The following is a 20,412-nucleotide window of genomic DNA, read 5'->3' as shown; positions in this document are numbered from 1 at the left end:
AAGCCCAACAAAGGTTTTAACCCTCCCAGTTAAAAACCATAAGCCTGGATAAACATGACAGTGATGGCGCCAGGTCTGCTTCCTGGGTGGGTGGGTGTGAGCATGTGTGAGCATTCCGCCACTGAAAGTGCCTGTTGTCAAAGACCAGGGAGGCTAAGGAGGAGGAGGCTGACAGCCAGGGCTGCCTCCCCCTAGAATGGTGGCAAATCCTAAGGCCAGCAGGTGGGGCCTGGCTGAGGGGAGGTTGAGTTAGGTGGGGTAAGATGCCCTCTTCTCCCTTACACCAGCCTCTGCTGAATTCTACTTTTCTCTGTCCCATCTTCTCCCATAGATCCTCCAGAACATCGTGGGCACAGCCTTGATCATCCTTGTGGCTGTTGGCTTCAAGACAAAACTGGCCGCCTTGACCTTGGTCATCTGGCTCTTTGCCATCAACATCTACTTCAACGCCTTCTGGACCATCCCAGTCTACAAACCCATGCATGACTTCCTCAAGTACGACTTCTTCCAGACCATGTCCGTCATCGGAGGCCTCCTGCTGGTGGTGGCCCTTGGGCCTGGTGGCGTGTCTATGGATGAGAAGAAAAAAGAATGGTAGAAATAGGAGGGGCAGGGAAAACACATCATCTCGGTGTCTGGGGACTGACTTTTTCAACATGGGTTCTGTGGGGGAATGAAACCAAACTGCCAGCATCTTATGTATGTGCCCAACAATCCCTTTAAAGGGCACACTTTTTTTTTTTTTAGAATTCATGAAGGCACTGATAATCTGATAACTAGAGCATTCTTCATCAAGGAATGTTTTTTTTTTTTTTGCCTCGAAACACTGTTCTGCTTTCTTTTGTAATCTCCAGAAATTGAAACATATAGAAGCTGGCTTGCCAAGCACCATGTGGGCACTGTATTTGCCGCCTTTAAGTTTCCTTAATGGTTTTCTAAGACACATTTTTTTTAAAAAACGAAACAAACTACTGTGATCCGATATTCCTGTTTGTATACTTTTGGTGTCAAGGTGTTCCCCACGTCTTCTTTTTTGCGTTCTTGTTGTAATTAAAGAAGTCGCCTCCCAGATTGAGCCGTGACCATCTGAGCGATAGATCTAGGGCACCTTTTGTACTATGGGAAAGGGATTTTTCTGCTTTGAAACAAGCCAACCCATCACAGTATTACAACAGCTAGAGAGAGGACCATCTCTTGAAACAGAGGCAGGAGAAAATATGTGCAGCAGCTGGGTCCCTCCCAGCAAAAGCTTATCCACTACTATGTTGTAGCAAAAAGAAGTGGGTGGGTGGTTGGGGACAGTGTGTTTCGGTTTCATGAACAATTCTTTCAGGCGGGGCGATCAGAACAAAGTCCATTGGCAATTCAGATTTCTAAAATCCATCTTCACCTATAGCCATTCTTGTTACTTTGTTGGAAATTTGCATACATTATAAATTTTGGAGCAGTGCCCCATATTCTGTAGATTTATGCAGTTGCTATTTGGGGGCAGTAAAAATCTGAGCCAAATGAGCTTGTGTACCTGAAGAACAACCTTGCTGTATTACACCAAAGACCCATCTGACAGACACTCAGAAGATGCCAGAAGAATGATGGAACCTGTGACACACTAGATACTGTTCTGCTACAGTTCACTGACCACTGTCCATGCTTGGCAGGGGAAGATGTGAGTTAGGTGTCTATTAAGATATGGAGAACAGTAGGTTCCCTGTGGCTATATTACGGTATGTCACAAACAGGCAGGTAGCTGTTGGTATCTAGTATTCAGAGGTAAAATGCTTCTGTCTGTGAAGGTTCTCTCGCAGCAAATAGCAACAAATTGGAATCTAGACAGTTGTCTAGTCGTACTTGCCTTATTTTGTGGCACTGATTTCCACCAAATTATTTATAGGTTTGGTGAAAAGCCTCCATTTTATGTAGCCCTCATCTATCCTTCATGGGTGAGACGAACCGTCTACGTTTAGGTTTTTTTTGTTTTTGTTTACATTTTTTAGCCCTCTGAAGGGCTACAGCAGTGCGAATGAAGATCCAGCTAGCTACTCTCTGCTAAAACCTCAAAATCCTTTGAAGAAAGGTCCTTGTCAAATTTTTCATCTTGCCCAGTAGATTTCTTCCATTCATCCACCAATAAATATATTTTGCAATACCCCAGAATTTGCACCTGGAATAATAATAATAAAGAGGTCAAATTCACTTGTATTTATCTTGTGTAACCTAAGAGGATTCAAGCATTTTTTAAAGGCAGAAAATTAGCATTTGCCCATCTGTCCAAGGGGGAGTTATGGACACTTGTGTTCCAGAGGAAAGAATCTCTAATGCACCACCATTATTTTGGCTGGTTGTGGAAGATACAAAATGAAAAGTAAGGGAACCTCCTGGTTTAAATCTACAGAGTCTTCCTGCTTTCACCTTCACTTCTTCAGAAGGGGAACTGCAAAGCCAGCCTGACTCTCCCATATGATGAGCCTCCTTGTTCGGTCCAATGGCCCCCCCATCTAGTCCAGCATCCTGTTCTCAGTGACCAACTGGAATCCATTTGGGGGTGGGAAATCTTAGTTGTACAAGTATAGAGATCTGTAGAGATCTAACTGATGAGGAACCTGTGGCCCTGGCTCTGGTCATTAAGACTACAACCTGACCATTGGCCATGCAGACTTAAGGTTACCAGATTTTTTTCAATGAATCCGGGGACACTTCAACTTCAATGGATTTTGTATGGGGACTGATTTGTAAATCTGGGGACTGTTCCCGGGAAATGGGGACGTCTGGTAAGCTTAATGCAGACTGTTGTTGGAGTACTGCAGCAACTGGAGGACCATGGGCTGTCGCCATCCATCATAAAGATTAGAGCAGCCTATACTTTATTAACAGACACTGCCCAGATCCCCCTCAGCCCTGGACCCTGCCCCAAATACCTTGAGATTAACAAGAAAAAGACAATTTTTGAGTGAAGGAAGTGCTACACTGAAGGCCAGCAACACTGGTTGTGCCTTCATAGCAAGACTGAAAGGGATCTTGCAACAAGGACCACTCTGTATTCAGTGGTGTCTAGTTCAGATGATGCATTCCTAGTCCAACAAACTGTTTCCTGGATCCGGGATGAATTGGGAGAGCGCCTTCCTCATCTCACACACCTCAAAGGCTGAAATTCAAGCTCCCACTAACCTGGTTATAAATCCAGTGAATTCATTAGGACTTCCTGCTGAGCAGAAAGTTAGCATTGTGCTGTAAGCCCTGATTCATATGTTAGAGCCTGGGAAGTGCAGATTAGGTTAGAATCCCCAAAGATCAAATTCCGTTGTTTTTAAATGCAAAAACATGTGCAAATATCAAACTGTAATAATCAGGCCTGTAGCTACTATCCCACGGTTATAGCTTCTTTGGCGATCACTTGTAGCCAAGTAAGATTGTCTTCCATAAACACGGTTTTAAAAAGTGAGTCCATAAGTGACTGTGGAGGCCAATTCTGAACCCACCCGTCCGTCCACAGTGGGGACATTGGTTTCTGGGTGGGAGTTGATCATGTGAGGGTTTGCCAAGCGTGCCTTCCTCTTAGCACGTTTCTCCTTTGTGTCCTGTGTTCGAGTGTCTTCAAAGCCCACGACACCTTTGGTAAAGGCTGTTCTCCAACTGGAGCACAGCGGGCCAGTGTTTCCTCCCCCACAGGTGACCAGGTAGGGAACTGTTAGCAGTTTCGGCCCTGTAAAAAACAAACAGCAAATGCAGGCAAGCATGTCAGAAAAACATTGTAAACTAGAAACTTAGAAGGTTCATACAAGCTTACATAAATCAAAGTACAATGGCATTGTTTCTTCCACACATACCTCTAAAGATCAGAATTAGGCCTAAAGCAAAATACTGTACACATCCAGACAAAAACCCAGACTTCCTTTTCCAGCCTCCTTGCAACACACAATCTGTGTTTATGGTGTAACAAACGTCTACTTCCCACTGATGTCTCCCAAAGCTTTGACTCTCTGATTTCAACTTTTGATATCAACCTCTTGCCCAGGCCTGCTTGTTTCTGGAAGAGAAAAATAATTCCATGTGTAGAAATTTGTCTTTAAACAAAACAAGAGCTTCTAGACCTCATAATGGTGAAACATCTTTAAAAGGGACAGGACTGTAGTTCAAGGGTGCTGGGAATTATAGCTCTGTGAGAGGGAAACAACAGTTCCCAAAATCCTTTGGTGGGGTGGGGAGTCTTAAATGTATGGTGACTTAAATGCATGGTGTATTTGCAGCCTGGTTTTTAACCCATTTCTGTTTGGCAGTGGTAAGATTTGCTTCATTTTAATGCTCCCTTTTGCTTGATCGTGAAGCAATTTCCCCCCAAAGCAGCAAAGAAGCCTTTCATATAAATCATTAAGATGTCCAATGTTACAAGAAAAAAACTGCTCCTTTTCCCTTATGGAGTATCCAAGAGCCCGTATAGAGTCCTTAAGTGGGTTCCCTATCAGTAGGAGAAAATAACAGAGGCCAACCAGAGTATATTGTGAAGCAAAGCGGCTAGTAAGCCTGATCTTTATTAAAGGAAATAAACTGTTTCAACAGGATCCCCACTCACCACATGTAGAAGGGAGGAGGACTCTGAACAATGATGTGCAAGCCCTTATATAGACCCTTGAAATTGCCCACCCTGTTGCCCAAGACCACGCCCCTAAAACATCATACATACATCACAGGAGGCAGTGGTCTACAGCAGAAATCCTGTCTGCCGGGATACTTGATAATGGTCACTGATTGCATTACCAGTGCAGTCTGGCTATTCTTTTGTGATGGTTAATAATGGTTCCTGAATCCAGGTCACAGGCTCACCTGATTCATGCACAAATACGCCCTTTAAGACAGGATGTGCAAGCAAAAGACAATGGGAAGGCTTTCCCCATTTGCCTCCCTTACTGCAGAGGAATATTTGAGGTCAATGTGGGAGAATCAAAATGGCTTCAGGATTGTTCTCCCATACTATTTCAGCCACATGGTTCATATATTTAGATATGTGTGCATTTAAGAATATTCTATATTTGAGACCTTAAAATTCTTAAACAAGGTTGTGACTCCATTTGGGGGACTCCAGAGCTTGTGCCCAGAGCTGGGGTGCTAGTAAAATATGACACCCCCCTCCACACACAACATTCCTGGTTCTAGTGAGAAGGGTGTGTAAAGTGACAGAAATTGCATTTGCAGTCACCCTAAAGAATGCTGAGAGCTCTAGTTTGTTATGAGTGCTGGGGATTGATTATATGTAAATCACAGTTCCTAGGCTTCCTGGGTGAAGCTTTGTGCTTTAAATTATGATTCTTAATATCATCATACCCATCTGTGATTTATTAATTGCTTTCTAAACAACTGTCTCAAGGTGATTTACACACGAGATAATTAAAAACGGCAGATACATTTAAAACAGGTCTAAAAACCCAACGTAGACACTGGTGGCAAAAGACCAATTTATGCAGCTGGGAAAACCTGTGGGAACCAAAATGCTGCTTTGGAAAAGTACAGTGAGTGATTGCCTGCTCTATCTCAAAGAGGAATGCTATTCCTCAGAACAGGGAAAGCCACGCTGAAGACTCTGTTCCAAGTTACTGGGGAGCAGGCTTCTCATATCTTTGGAGTTTGCAGGAGAAACTCTCCAGGAGATGGCAGTCATCTACTGGGTGTATAAAGGATAAGGCGGTTTCTTAAGCAACTTGATGCTGAGCTGTAGGAACTTCTAGGTTAGTACCAACATCTTGAACTTGGCTCAGTAGCAGATTGGCAGGCAGTGCAAGTCCTGCTAACGGGGCTTATATGCTAGCTGTAGTTTCCCCCCACAAGCAAGTCAGCCACTGCATTCTGCGCCAGCTGCAACCTCCAGACCAACCCTGAAGGCAACCCCACAAAGAGTGCATTGCAGTAATGCAGCTGCGAGGTTACACATGTATGGACAACTGTGTTCAGGCTATTCCTATCCAGGGATATTTGCTTTAAATGTATGGTGTGTATGCAATGGGATATCATCAGAGCACCTGAAAGCACAAGGCTTGCTTAGGGTGCTCAGATCAGACTGCATGTCACTCACAGCTATGTCCTACATAAGAACATAATAAAAGCTCTGCTGGATCAGGCCAATGGCCCATCTAGTCCAGCATCCTGTTCTCACAGTGGCCAACCAGATGCCTGTGGGAGGGATCTGAGCACAAGAGCCCTCTCCCCTCCTGTGCTTTGCAATAACTGGTATTTAGACGTATGCCATGCATAATTTTGTAAACTATCGTTGTCACCTCAAACTCAACTTTTTGTATACTAAAATGCTATTTTTATTTTATTAAAAATAATAAAATAAAATAAATAGCTGCCCACCCTTCCCAACTGCCTCCTGCGGTGCTTGCCCCACCCTGCCTAATGCTAGGGCTGGTCTGAAGACACCACATGTCCCCCCAAATTCAAACGAGGGGATATGGCTCATGCCCTCTTTTGCCAGTGAACACACTTCCTCCACACACACCTCCAACTGGACTGAATTCTTAACCTTTTGGAAATCCAGTGCATGGCACTACTGGGAAAGTTGCTCCCAGTTCTTCCAAAGGCTGCTGTCAGCCATGGAAGTCCCTTCAAAAATGGTTGTGTGCTGCAATGAATCTCACCGCTAGATGGCAGAAGTGGAGCATTGCTGAATGAAGTTGATTTACCTACTTAACAGGATCCTTTTTTTTTTTATTAAAACAAAATAGATTGTATGATTATTTTTCTTAAGAGAAAAGCTAGGTTATCAAAGAAGGAGCTCAGGGGAGTTTGTACAAAGTAGGAGGACAGTAGTTGGACATTTGCCTAGTTAAACCTCCTTTTGTACCAGATGGGTTTATTACATGGGGTGAGTGGCCTGAACCTAACACCAGCCTAGAAGATTTTTGTAGGATGCTCATAGCTCATGATGAGTCTTATTTCTCAGAACTAAGGCAAAACCAGAGGCTAGACACATGCAATGACGCAGACCTGCAGGTAACAATATGGGCTATTGCTCTCAATGCCTATTAGCTATGATAGCTATATTCTATAAAGGTAAAGATAAAGATAAAGGGACCCCTGCCCATTAGGTCCAGTCGTGGCCGACTCTGGGGTTGTGGCGCTCATCTTGCTTTACTGGCCAAGGGAGCTGGCGTACAGCTTCCGGGTCATGTGGCCGGCATGACAAAGCCGCTTCTGGTGAACCAGAGCAGCACACGGAAACGCCGTTTCCCTTCCCGCCAGAGCGGTACCTATTTATCTACTTGCACTTTGACATGCTTTCGAACTGCTAGGTTGGCAGGAGCTAGGACTGAGCAATGAGAGCTCACGTCGTCACGGGGATTCGAACAGCCGACCTTTTGATCAGCAAGTCCTAGGCTCTGTGGTTTAACCCACAGCGCCACCCGTGTCCCACAGCTATATTCTGTACTTGTTATCAAAACTACCATGCCTTTGAATACTAGTTTCTGGGAATCTCAAGTTGGGAGAGTTGTGCTGTTTTGCTTGTGTCTTGCTTCTGGGCTTCCCATTGGGGCTTCTGGCTGGCCACTGTGAGAACAGGATGCTGGACTAGACGGGCCACTGGCCTGATACAGCAGGATCATCTTATGCTCTCATGGGTCATCTTCAAATTTGTATGAAATGGGAGACAAGGGCCAAGGGGGAGAGAGAATCTGTGAGTGGGGAGGACAATTTTTTAACAGGAGTTAGGGATCTATCCTCACCACTTCTCCACTGCTGGGGTGTTTTTTTTGCTTCGCCCTTGAACCAATCAGCCCACTTTTCCAGGGATGCAGCCCTCCCAGACTCTGGCTCTCTGCAGAGACAGCATCCCCTGCAGCAAACTCAGGAGCAAGCAAGGAACCCTTAGAGCTGTCCAAGGTCCTGCATGTTCTCTGCTTAACTTGAGCATGCAGCTAGAGACTGCCTTTTGTTCATGTTTTGTTCAACTGAGAAGGAATTAGGTAGGCTTTCCTTTAAAAGTGCTCTGAATCAGATTTCTCCTCTGCAATAAACAAACACAGTTTCTTAAGGCAGTTTCCTTTAGGAATCTGTACTTCTTGTCCACCTGTTTGTGCTCGTTCCTGGGCTATTCCCACAAGCGTCCCTGTGCAGAGCAAGTTCCGTGAGATGGGCAATGGCTCTGACATGGCTTCCCTAAGGAGAGCAGGAAGAGCCCAGCAGTGTCTCTGTCTTTTTCTGGACTCATTGTAAGACTCACCTCTTCACCCAAGGCAGCAGGGTGGAAGGGAGCCTGCTTTGTGCACCCAGCGATGAAACAGAAGCCGACAGCAAAGTCAACTAGACCTACAGAGAATCAGCTCCTTTCTTCTGGCGAGAGTTTTGGTGTTTATAAAAAATAATAACACACCTTTTGGGAAAGGCCGTTGTTGTTGTTTAATGGATTTATATCCTGCCTTTCTTCCAAGCTGGGATTTAAAAACATCATTATAAAATACAAAGCCATAAAAACAAACCTGTTGAAAAACTATAGTTAAAGTACATCACAACCCAGTCATTAAAATCCACTTTGCCCTGACAGCAGCCCAGTGATCAGCATCATTTGCACCTTAGTTTACAGGAAGGTGAGGGATGTGGGTGGCGCTGTGGGTTAAACCACAGAGCCTAGGACTTGCCAATCAGAAATTCGGCGATTTGAATCCCCGCGACGGGGTGAGCTCCCGTTGCTTGGTCCCAGCTCCTGCCAATCTAGCAGTTTGAAAGCACATCAAAGTGCAAGTAGATAAATAGGTACCACTCCAGTGGGAAGCTAAATGGCGTTTCCGTGCACTGCTCTGGTACGCCAGAAGCGGCTGAGTCATGCTGGCCACATGACCCAGAAGCTGTACGCCGGCTCCCTCGGCCAGTAAAGCGAGATGAGCGCTGCAACCCCAGAGTCAGCCACGACTGGACCTAATGGTGAGGGGTCCCTTTACCTTTACCTTTTACAGGAAGGTCTTAGCCTGCTGGTGGAAGCAAAGCAAAGAGGGAGCCAGTCTGACCTCTCTTGGGAAGGAATCCCTCAATACGGGAGCAGGTGCAGAAAAGGTCCTTTTTCTTTTGTCACTGCTGATGCTGATGGGAGCAAGAGAAGGTGCTCACCTTAGGATCTTGGCATTCGGGCATAGGGAGATACAAACTTTCAGGTAGCAGGGATCCATGTTTTGGAGACCCTTTGGTACAACACACTCCATGGGGTTCCTCTGTGAGTTCAGGGGGCTCTCTGCTGCTTTGCATGCCCAACATGCAAAGTCTTGACGCCTCTGACCCTGCTCATGTGGCCCTTAAACAAAAAATATTAAGGTACCCTCTAATAGGTACCTTAAGTGCTCACTGGAAGGACAAATCGTGAAGAAGAAGAAGAAGAAGAGTTTGGATTTGATATCCCGCCTTTCACTCCCCTTCAGGAGTCTCAAAGCGGCTAACATTCTCCTTTCCCTTCCTCCCCCACAACAAACACTCTGTGAGGTGAGAGGGGCTGAGAGACTCCAAAGAAGTGTGACTAGCCCAAGGTCACCCATCAGCTGCATGTGGAGGAGCGGAGACGCGAACCCGGTTCACCAGATTACGAGTCCACCACTCTTAACCACTACACCACACTGGCTCTGAGGTTGGAGCTGAGGCTCCAATACTTTGGCCACCTCATGAGAAGAGAAGACTCCCTGGAAAAGACCCTGATGTTGGGAAAGATGGAGGGCACAAGGAGAAGGGGACGACAGAGGATGAGATGGTTGGACAGTGTTCTCGAAGCTACCAGCATGAGTCTGACCAAACTGCAGGAGGCAGTGGAAGACAGGAGAGCCTGGCGTGCTCTGGTCCATGGGGTCACGACGAGTCGGACACGACTAAACGACTAAACAACAACAACAACAACAACAACAACAACAACAACAACAGGTAGTTCTCTCATTCTTCTGTTAGGAACTCAAGAAGCTGCCTTATCCTGAGTCAGATCAGTGATCCATCTAGCTCAGTGCTGTCTTCAGTGGCAGGCAGCAGCTCTCCAGGGTTCTTCCCAGCCCTGCACCTGGAGATGCAATGGGGGATTGAACCTGGGAGTTTCTCAATGCAAAGTAGATTATCTTCTTTACCGAGCTACAGCCTTTCCCTACTTTTAGGAATTTATTGCAGTTTTACTGATACATTGCATTTTATTTATTATTTATTCTGCAAGGTGTGCATGCTACTTAATCAGAAAGAAGAAGCAGCTCTGAGTGGTTTGCATAAAATATTCATTAAAAGTAGCAATAAAAGCAGACTTTAAAAACAGCAGGCGCAATAAAATTCTAAAATTACCAAAATATTGATAACCGGGAGCTGCCACCCCCTGCTTGCTTTGCTCATTGATCCCACTTACCTCTTTGCCCTTCCCCACACCTGAAACCCCTCCCTCACCTGAAAATTCACTTGAACCCCCCCTCTTCACCTTAAGTCCCACCTCCTTTTAGAGGAGGGGGAGGGACCACTCAGGGCAGCTTGCTAAACGCCACTGTAGGTAGGTGTGTTAAATGGAGGGTGGGGTGGGGCTGGGGAGAGATGCTTTGACAATGCTTCCTCACTCTATTATACAGCTTGCTTGCTTTTCCTGTTGGTGCCTGTTTTAACTGCAGAGTGTGGCAGCACCATGCATTTCCACATATATAGGAATAAATCATTATTACATATCTAGGTGGGTTGTTGGATTGTTTCAGAGTTCACTTCACTAACTTGGATTTCACCCTGAAAAGCAGTGTACATTTATTTTTTAAAAAATGATAAAAGAAATAAGTAGTATTTTAAATAAGTACATACATGGGCGTAGCCAGGATTTTTTTGGGGGGGCAGAACCTCAGATTTGTATTTTTTTAATTGATTTAGGGAGGGTGCAGCTTCCCCCTGCCCCTCTGGCTATGCCCCTGAGTATATTCTATTAGTAAATAAACCCCTTAACATCTTGGGACTAGTTTACCCACAATATTGCCTTCTTCTTCTTTGGCAATCCCTCGTAGCCAAGTAAGATTGTCTTCCATAAACACGGTTTTAACAATGAGTCCGTAAGTGACTGTGGAGGCTAATTCTGGATCCACACGTCCTTCCACAGTGGGGACATTGGTTTTCAGGCAGGAGTTGATCACGGTGTGGATTTGCCAAGCGTGCCTTCCTCTTAGTACAAGATTCCCGACAGCTTCACTCACAAGGGTCATAGGAACATGCAAGCCCACTCACCACAACAAGGTGATGATGCAGCGAGTGGGAATATTGCCTTACCCAATATGTGCCTACTGTTACAGTTGCAACAAAATACCCATTCTGCATTTATAAGAACTCAATCTTTTAGTATGGCATTACCTACACTTTGGAACTCCCTGACTAATGACATCAGGCAGGTGCTACAACTATACTCTTTTTGGTGCTTGCTAAAACACTGTTGGTCTAAACCACTGAGCCTCTTGGACTTCGAATCCCTGCGACGGAGTGAGCTCCTTTTGCTCTGTCCCAGCTCCTGCCAACCTAGCATTCGAAAGCACGAGTAGATAAATAGGTACCACTGCGGCGGGAAGGTAAATGGCATTTCTGTCACGGTGTTCTGTTGCACCAGAAGTGGTTTAGTCATGCTGGCTTCATGACTCAGAAAGCTGTCTGTGGACAAACACTGGCTCCCTTCAGCCTGAAGCAAGATGAGCATCCATAGTCGCCTTTGACTGGACTTAACCATCCAGGGGTCATTTACCTTTTACCTTAAAATACTGTTGCTTAGACAAGTCTGTCCTGATGCTTGGAAAGTGGATGCGAGTTTTCATCTGCTTTTAGTCTATTGTTATTTCAAATTTTTGAACGTTCTAAATTATTGTTGTCAGTTTTTCTTAGCGATAATTTTATTGCTTCATCTTTTTTTTTGCAAACCTATTTTATTTTATTTTATTTTGTTTTCAAGTGGTGTATAAGTTTTATGAAATAAATGAATATGTTGCAGCATTTTGGTTCCTTCACTTGCTCCAAAACGATGGCCTGTCTTTAATTTATACAGTGTTTTTCTTTTTAAAAAGTATTCATAACACCTTGGATACCTCATTCAGCAATCCTTTCAGCAACCATGGAAGGTCAGTCACCGTGATCATCTCTATGTTTTACTGATGGGATCGCTGTGTGCGCGTGTGCACGTGCGGGAGGTTTCAGACAGTGGCATCCTGAAGAAACCACCTCGTAATTACGCAGCCGAGGAGGCTGACTTCGAGCTGGACTAGCCACCTTTGTAGTCTATGCACCCCACTCCCCCACTTTTTTTTTAAAAGGGTGGAAATCGCCCCACGCTACACTGGTATGCACCTGCTGTCTCCTTCGACGGCGCTTTCCGGCTCTGCTAATTTGTCTGTACAAACACTCTGCAAAAGGTTCTGGAAACTTAGCCCTCATTTATAATTTAAGCCCCTTTCGCTCTTTCTCTTGTTAAATATATTTTCCTCACTCCGTCTCTCCTCCTCCCCCCTGCCCACCCCGTTCTCTCTTAAAGCACCGGGGGAAAGCGCTAGAGAATAACCGTGAATTATGAAGGTCTTAGGAAGTCTAAAAGTGACTCCCTCTGCTCAGGAATTTCAAAGCCTCATTAACATATATTGACCTGGGTTTTGACAGCTGGAGCTGAATCCGTGAGCCGGGAGTGGATTCCCAGGACTAGAGAAACTTTGCTTGGGCTGCTTGTTGGGAGCGGCGGGCAAGCGAGGGGTGGGGGGCGCGCGGAGATGGCTGGTAGCTAAGCCTCCATTCTTCCCTCCCCCCCTTTCTCCTTTCTTGTTTAAAGAGATCTGTGTGTTTTCCCTTAAGCATGCATGAATGAAAGAAAGCATTGGGATTATGGGTGGATCTGGGTTCTGCACTTATAAAGGACTCCAGATTTGGGGGATGGTGGTGGTGGAAGAACAACCTATCAGACCATTGCTTTTTTATTATTATTTGAAAGATGATAATATAAGTCGGTGCTGATTTGAGAATGGGGGGTTGGCAACAGCTCCTGACCAGTCACCCTGGAGCTGCAGCAGCTGCTGTATGCAATACCCATTGCTGGTTGTGTATGTTCTGATAACTGCCTATCGAAAGAGCACATTCAGAGTGGCCAGCCGTGTGCCCCCCCCCTCACCTTACATAACATTCCTCTTGTTTTGCAGTCTTATTTGCTTGGCTGTTTATTTGTTTGTTTACTAGGAGATCTACCACTGAGCTGTGGACCATCCCAGAAACATAGGAAGCTGCCTTACACAAAGTTAGACCATTGGGCCCATCTAGCTCAATACTGTCTGCACTGATTGGCAGCAGTGGCTGTGCAGGGTTTCAGAGTCTCTCCCAGCCCTAACTGGAGATGCCATTAGGAACTGAACCACTGAGCTCTACCACTGAGCTTTAGCACCAGGAAGGGTCAACTGGTAAAAAAAAGAAGACCCATACTGTATACCCCTTCTTGTTCAGAAAGAGTCATTGGTGTGCCTCAGTGGGAGGAGTTAGTTCAAAAGGCAACCAAAATAATCAATAATAAAAATAATAATAAATTTTTATTTATACCCTGCCCTTCCCGGTTTAAAAACCGGGCTCAGGGCAGCTAACAGCAAATAGAAAACATTTATTAAAATGTGACTTAAAAACAGCATAAAACAGCATAGAATACAACTGTCAGGGAATCAGGAGCAGGAGCACTGGGGAGAGAGGAATTGGAGAGCGAAGGGGAAGAATTCGAGGGAAGCGTAGGGGACTATGACAGTGGCCCGAGAGATTCCATGAGCTTCTCCAGCGAATCAGAAGATTCCCAGAAGGGGGCGCCGATGGTCAGGGCAAGGGGGGTCCCAGGGGGGACGCACCAGAAACAAGGAGCCAGAGGGGAACCCCAAAGCAGCAGTGGAGGATCGGGACCAGTTTCCCCACCAGAGCGTAGTGGGGGGGAAGAGTCACATGTGTCAGGGCCAGCGTCTCCTCCGGAGGGGAGGGAGAGTAAGTCAGGGCTGACCACGCCTCCATCGGAGAGTGGGGGAATGGAGGGGAGGTCAGTTGCAGCTAGCCCACCCGAAGGGGGAAGCAGTGACAGCAGCAGTGAAACGGTTAGGAGGAAAACTGCTGGCTGGGCGCGCGCGCCAAGTTCAAATGTACAGGCGCGCGGGACAGCAGGAGACCCGGATGGGGAACCAGCTCCTAAAGCCCGCCGGAGGGAGGGAGAAGGCTCAGGGGAATCAGCGGCAGAAGAGGCTAGGAAGGGCGAGACCCCGGCGGGCAGGCGGACCCAGAGGAGGAAGGAGCAGCGGAAAAGGTGGAGCAAGGCGAGGGTCTTAAATTGGTGTACAGGGAGAGGAGATTCAGAAGGGTCATCAGCCGTCTGACAGTTGAGACGTGGGGCTGCGCGCTGCGGCTCTGGAAGTGAAACTGAACTTCAATAAAGACTTTTGTATTTAATTAGAAAGCAGCGTTGGTCCTTTGTGAGCTGGGACCTTGGGCAGCCTTGACAACAACATAAAATGCAGCATCAATATCAATAAAATTCAAAAAAAATTTTTTGGGGGGGGAACAAAAACCCAGTCAATAGACATCAAATGATCCCCAAGGCTAACTGGCCAAGTTGGTCCTACTAGGGCTAGCAAGGAGACCAGGGAAGAATTTAAATGTGGGGTCCCAGAAAGGGTTTCTTCATAGAAGAGGAAAGGGAAAAGGGAATAGAGGATCAGGCTAATTCAAATTGAAGGCCAGGCGGAATAGCTCTGTCTTACAGGCCCTGCGGAAGGAGATCAAGTCCTGCAGGGCCCTAGTATCATGGGACAGAGCATTCCACCAGGCCGGAGCCATCACTGAAAAAGCCCTGGCCCTGGTGGAGGATAGTCTGGCTTCCTTCAAGGAGCTGGAGCAACACAACTATGAGGAAAGTGGTTAGGGAGATGATTCTCTCCATAACACTAGAACTCATGGACATCCAATGAAGCTTAATGTTGGAAGATTCAGGGCAGACAAAGTAAAGTCCTTATTCATTCAGCACGTATATGGCCAGCCCAGGACATTTTGCCGTTTGAGGCAAAATAGAAAATGCTCCCTCCACCCCCGCCTGAGGTGATTAGACACAGCAGGGGGGAAGCTCCAGCACTCTGAATGTGGTAGTGGTGGGGAGAAAAAAGTAGGCTGGGGATGAGTGGCAGTGGTGGAAGACACAGGAGGTGGTGAGTGGCCTGCTCCTTGGCCAGATCTGCTGCCCTTCCCAGCTATCCCTAACCTGCTGTCTGAGGTGGCTGCTGCCACACTGAGCCTTATAGGCGGGCCGGCCCTGAGCGCATAGCTAGACTATGGAATCTGCACCCACAAGATTTAGCGATGGCTGCCACAATATATGCTTTAAACTAGTATTAGACACATTTGTGGAGGATAAGGCTAATCAACAGCTACTAGGTATGATGGCCATGTTCTGCCTCCCCTGGATGTTCTGTTCCCAGGTTTATCTGAACACAGGGCAAGTTGGTATGCAGCCTGGCCTCCGCCAGCCAATTCATGCACAGCAAAACTGGCTCTTCTGCAGTGAAATTGGAAGGGCGGTAAAGCTTGGGGTGCCGGCTGAGCTGTTTATTCAGCCATGCTTTGGAGCAGCACATGACTGGGAAGCCAAAGAGCAGGAAGAGTGTGTTGGAGCGAATTCCTCTGACACTTTCAGCCCACCCACCAGCCACTATCAGCAACCACACCGGACAGGGGTGAAATTGGCATTTGATACAGAAATGTGGGAGCTGGAGGCTATTGAGGGGGAAACAGTGGGAAACGAAGGTGACGCGCAAGGCCCAGGGGCTGTCGATAGGTTGCTTTCAGCAACCCCTGAGGCAGGAAAAATGCAGATCAATAGGGAGAGAGAATATGCTTGTTCTGGTTTGCACCTTATCTAGAGAAGGCCGGCCTTGCCTCAGTGACATGTCCATTGGCTCCATCCAGACTAGATTACTGCAATGCATTTTTGTGTGGGGGGGGGGGGGCTGCTCTTAAATAATGGATGAAAATTTCAATTGGTGTAGAAGGCAGCAACTAGACACTGAGAAAGGTTGTTTCTATTGTTCTGTTTCATGCCATATATATTGACACGTGCACTGGTTCTGTCCAGGCTATACAGTGGTACCTCCGGTTAAGAACTTAATTCATTCTGGAGGTCTGTTCTTAACCTGAAACTGTTCTTAACCTGAGGTACCACTTTAGCTAAAGGGGCCTCCTGCTGCCACTGCACTGCCACCACACAATTTCTGTTCTCATCCTGAGGTAAAGTTCTTAACCCGAGGTACTATTTCTGGGTTAGCGGAGTCTGTAACCTGAAGCATTAGTAACCTGAAGCGTCTATAACCTGAGGTACCACTGTATTACTGAAATGCATTTTTTTTGTAGAATTTCCATGAAAGACAGTGAACTTCAGTGAGTGCAGAATGTAGTAACTAGAAAACCAGAAAGGAAAAATGATATGGTTATTTTCATTATTGCCTCAGTGACACAACCATTGGTTCTATCCAGGCTGGATTACTGCAATGTGTTCTTTGGGGAGCTGCCCTCAAAGAGAGTATGGGAAGATACCAATGTTATAATTGTAAAGTTTGGAAGGGGCCCAAGGGGTCATCTAGTCCAGTCCCCTGCAATGCAGGAATCTCAACTAAAACATTAATGACAGATGGCCATCCAACCTCCAATGAAGGAGAGTCCTCCACCTTCCCAGGGAGACCATTCCACGGTTGAATAGCTCTTACCACCAGAAAGTTCTTCCTGATTTTCAGGACAACCCTCATCACAAGCCTAGCAAATCTGGAACTAGGGTTGATAATCTGATAATGCTGGTAGTCTTTACTTGGACTGCGTTATTTTAATTCAAGTGCAACTGGACTCATTCTATGTGCCTATTTTGTAGTTTTGTTGTTCATCTTTTAATTTTCACCTGTTGTTAAAATTACTATTCTCTGTTTTATATATATATATTATCACATGAAATTTTTAAAAAACTTTCCAAGTGAAAAAGAAAAAGAGAGTATGGTGCAGAAGGTGGCATTTAGATGTTGAGAGAAGAGAGGAGAGGCATTTTTTTTCAACAGCTCTGTTTTGTTCTTATCTAGAGAACCATAGGATTGCAGAGTTGCAAGGGACCCTGCTTTGCAGCTGGGATGTGTCCTTGAATTCTTGCTTTCCTGGCCAGCAGATGGTGAGGGTGTGTGTGTGTGTGTGTGTGTGTGTGTGTGTGAGAGAGAGAGAGAGAGAGAGAGAGAGAGAGAGAGAGAGAGAGAGAGAGAGAAATTACAGTACTGTAAAAACTACACTACTGTAACATTTCTATTTGTTGCTCTGGCCACTTTTGCCTCTGGCCCCACCCACTACTGGCATGTGGCTCCCAAAAGTTTGCCCTGAAGGGAATGAAAACAGTTTCCCCTCCCTAAGCTGATTGAGACCAGGCGAGCTGAAGGGAGGGAGAGGTGATGCGGATTATAAACGTAATAAAATTAATTAATTTCTTAATGCAGAACTTATATCTTTGATTCAGGAGTTCCCATTCCTCATGTACATGGCTTGTGTTTGTCTTTTAAAATTAGACAATTTGCCAGAGATAATGCAATTATACTCAGGAGAAAAAGTCAAATTAAACCAAACAGACATTGCCTTTCTAGGAAACAAGCGCTGAGGAGCGATGCATGAACCAGCGTGGTGGAGCAATTAGAGGAGGTGTGCGGAGTCTTTGGGCCTGCAGGAGTTGCTCAACTACAACTCCCATCATCCCTGACCACAGGCCATTCTTGCTGTGCTGATGGGAGCTGGAGCCCAGCAACAGATCTCGGAGGGCTGCAGGTTCCCCACACATATGAGACAGAGGCTTAAAAAAAATTACACTTTATCGATTTTTCACACACATAAAGAAACAGCAATAAAAACAAACCCAAACTAATATGGAGTACATTTGGAGTATTCATTTGCATAGAATACACAACAGTAAAAATCCTTTATGAAATCGTATCTCTCCATAAGGATACATGCATCACTGGAGGTTTGACCAGAGAAGTAAGAAACATAAACCACGTTGCCCCAAACTTGCATTTTTGTTGCTTGGCCTCTGACCACTCTACTGTGTCGAGTTAGCTGCTCCTATCATACTATTTCCCAAATCATTGCAAGTGAGTTTGGGGCAGATAGACCTGAGCCTGACTTCCATCTGGCTGCCATTTCCATCCTAGTCATTGCTAGCAAGAATGCTGTCAGGCATTTATACACTTTTTTTTTTTAAAAAAAAAAACCTTATTTAGGTAAGTCTTAGACATGCTGTTGTGAATTTTAATCGGTTTTAGCATTTTAACTTTTTGTATGTTTTAAAGTTATTATATCTTTTTCTTGATTCTGTTGTTTTATCTTTTTGTAAACCTATTTGAGGTTTTCTTTCTTTCTTTTTTTACAATGCAGCAGTGTATAGATTTTATGAAATAAAAAAGCACATGGCTTGCTATCACTCCCTGGTGAAAGTAGAGTTAGCACAGGATCAGATATGATCTGTTGACATACAGTATTAGATTCTTCTTTAAATACCATTGCCCTGAAAGTCTGAATTGGGGTGCCTCTCCAGTCCATCATGTAGGGATCTGAGTTAAGAGTTTTACACCAGGACTGGGAAGAAAAGAGCTTCAAACCTCCCTCTGGCCATCAAGCTCTTGGAACAGTCTCTTTGCCTAACCTGTATTTCTGTCTTTCTTCCCACTGTGCACAGCTAAACTTTGAAATTCGCTGCCACAACTTGCAGGGATGGGCAACAACCTGGATGGCATTAAAGATGATTAGACAAATTCACGGAGCATAAGGCAATCAACGGCTACTAGCCACAATGGCTTTGTTCTGCCTCCACTTCGGAGGCAGTATGCCTCTAAATGCTGGGAATCCCAGGTGGGGGGAGCTGCTGTTCTGCTCATGTCCTGCGTGAACGCTTCCCATTGGGGCATCTGGTTGACAAGGCTACTGATGGCTACTAGTCACAATGGCCATGGTCTTTGCCCACTGCCAGAGGTTGTATTCCTCTGGAGACCAGTTGTTAGGAATTTCAGGTGGTGGTGAGTGCAGTTCTGCTTACAGGCTTCCAAAGGCAACTGGTTGGCCACTGCAAAAACAGAACGCCGAACTAGATGGGCCTTCGTCTAGGTTCTTTAGGTGAGGAATTAATTTTAAAAATGAACTGAGACCAGTCATTATAAAATTGACCTCTGGTAATGTCACCTCTGACTACTTTGCAATGTTTTGTTAATTTTTCTAGAAGTGCAGTCTTCCAAACCTGGTCATACCAATTTTGTGTAGTTAACAAAACAATCATATCTCCAGGAGAATGCTAACTGCATCTGGGTTGCTACCAGGAAATGGATTATTAATGGCTAAGACCAGCGGTACCCAAAGTGAGCAGTAGGAACCCCTGGGGATGGGGGTAGTAGGATTGACCAGTAGGGGCACTAAGAGGTAAGGGGGTGGGGTAAGGGGAGCTAGAGGTGTAAATCACTATCAGACTTTGAAAAGCTGGCATCAAGTTCATCAGTTTTGATGAATTAATTAAACAGAATAGTTTTAATTGGATTTTGAAGAAATGTGCAATTAATTGTTACTGTTTTGTATTTTATTGTGTTATTATCTTCCTGAGTCATGCAAACCACTATTCTGAATGCTTTTTATACGGCAGTTGGCACTGGGGATGAAATTATGGAACCAAGGGGGTGTGTGTCCCCCCCAAATAAAAGTTTGGGAACCACAGTCTTAGATTAAATAATGATAGCAAGGCCACTGAATTGTGGGAGACCCAAAAACACCAACTCTGAGTCAAATGGACCATGCACAGCTCAGGTTTTTAGGAGGACTGGCTGTTGCTCAGCAGCAGAGTATCTGCTTCGCATGCAGAAGGCCCCAGGATCAAACCTCAATGGCATCTCCAGGTAGGGCTGGAACAGACTTCCTGCCTGAAACCCTTGAGAGGCACTGCCTGTCAATGTTGACAATATAGAGCAGGATGGGTCATTGGTCTGACTCACTATTGAGCTGCTTCCTGCAATCCTGGTGTGAATTGCTGGTCTTGCTGCTAATGGAATTGCTCTGCTGGTTTCTCAGCAACATTCCTGGCTCCGCAGCTCATCCTGTGACCCGTCACTGTAGCTGCCTTTTGGCTAGCGGCATCTTTTAGGTTCCTTGGAGCACCTGTCGGAGATTTGACAAGCCACGGCGACACAGAGGCGATTCTGCCACTCAGTTGGGCTGCCAGTCAATCAATCAACTCAACCAACGGAAGCCTGACAAAGCTCATTTGGGGAATGCGCGAATGACCTTCTGCCAAGGTGCCAACTGCACCAGGCCTGACAAAACCATCATTACACATCACTCAGGACAGTTGCATGGGCTTCCGCCAGAGTGTCAGTCATGGGGTGGCATGATCAGCCGTGATGCACTCACATGTAT

General features: G+C 45.7%; 1 protein-coding gene and 1 long non-coding RNA gene across 4 annotated transcripts in view; one reads left to right on the top strand and one right to left on the bottom strand.

The window, feature by feature from the left end:
- Nucleotides 1-1,075, top strand: part of SURF4 (surfeit 4) — a 19,052-nt gene extending 17,977 nt beyond the window's left edge. For both annotated transcript variants that reach the window (XM_083596591.1, XM_083596592.1), the window contains one exon: nt 332-1,075. In XM_083596591.1, the coding sequence (XP_083452717.1) occupies nt 332-598 (267 nt within the window). In that variant the 3' untranslated portion in view covers nt 599-1,075. The remainder of the gene's footprint in view (nt 1-331) is intronic.
- Nucleotides 1,027-20,412, bottom strand: LOC310754596. Of its 2 annotated transcripts, none has more exons than XR_014543906.1 (2): nt 19,992-20,412; nt 1,027-4,024 (listed from the first exon to the last, which is right to left on the bottom strand). It is a non-coding gene; the product is annotated as an uncharacterized lncRNA (long non-coding RNA). The 2 variants fall into 2 exon arrangements; XR_014543907.1 differs by lacking the exon at nt 19,992-20,412 and adding an exon at nt 8,210-8,635.

The sequence above is a fragment of the Podarcis filfolensis genome (assembly GCF_964270895.1).
Source record: "Podarcis filfolensis genome assembly, chromosome: Z".
NCBI lineage: Eukaryota > Metazoa > Chordata > Lepidosauria > Squamata > Lacertidae > Podarcis > Podarcis filfolensis.
This window is presented reverse-complemented; position numbering and strand designations above follow the sequence as displayed.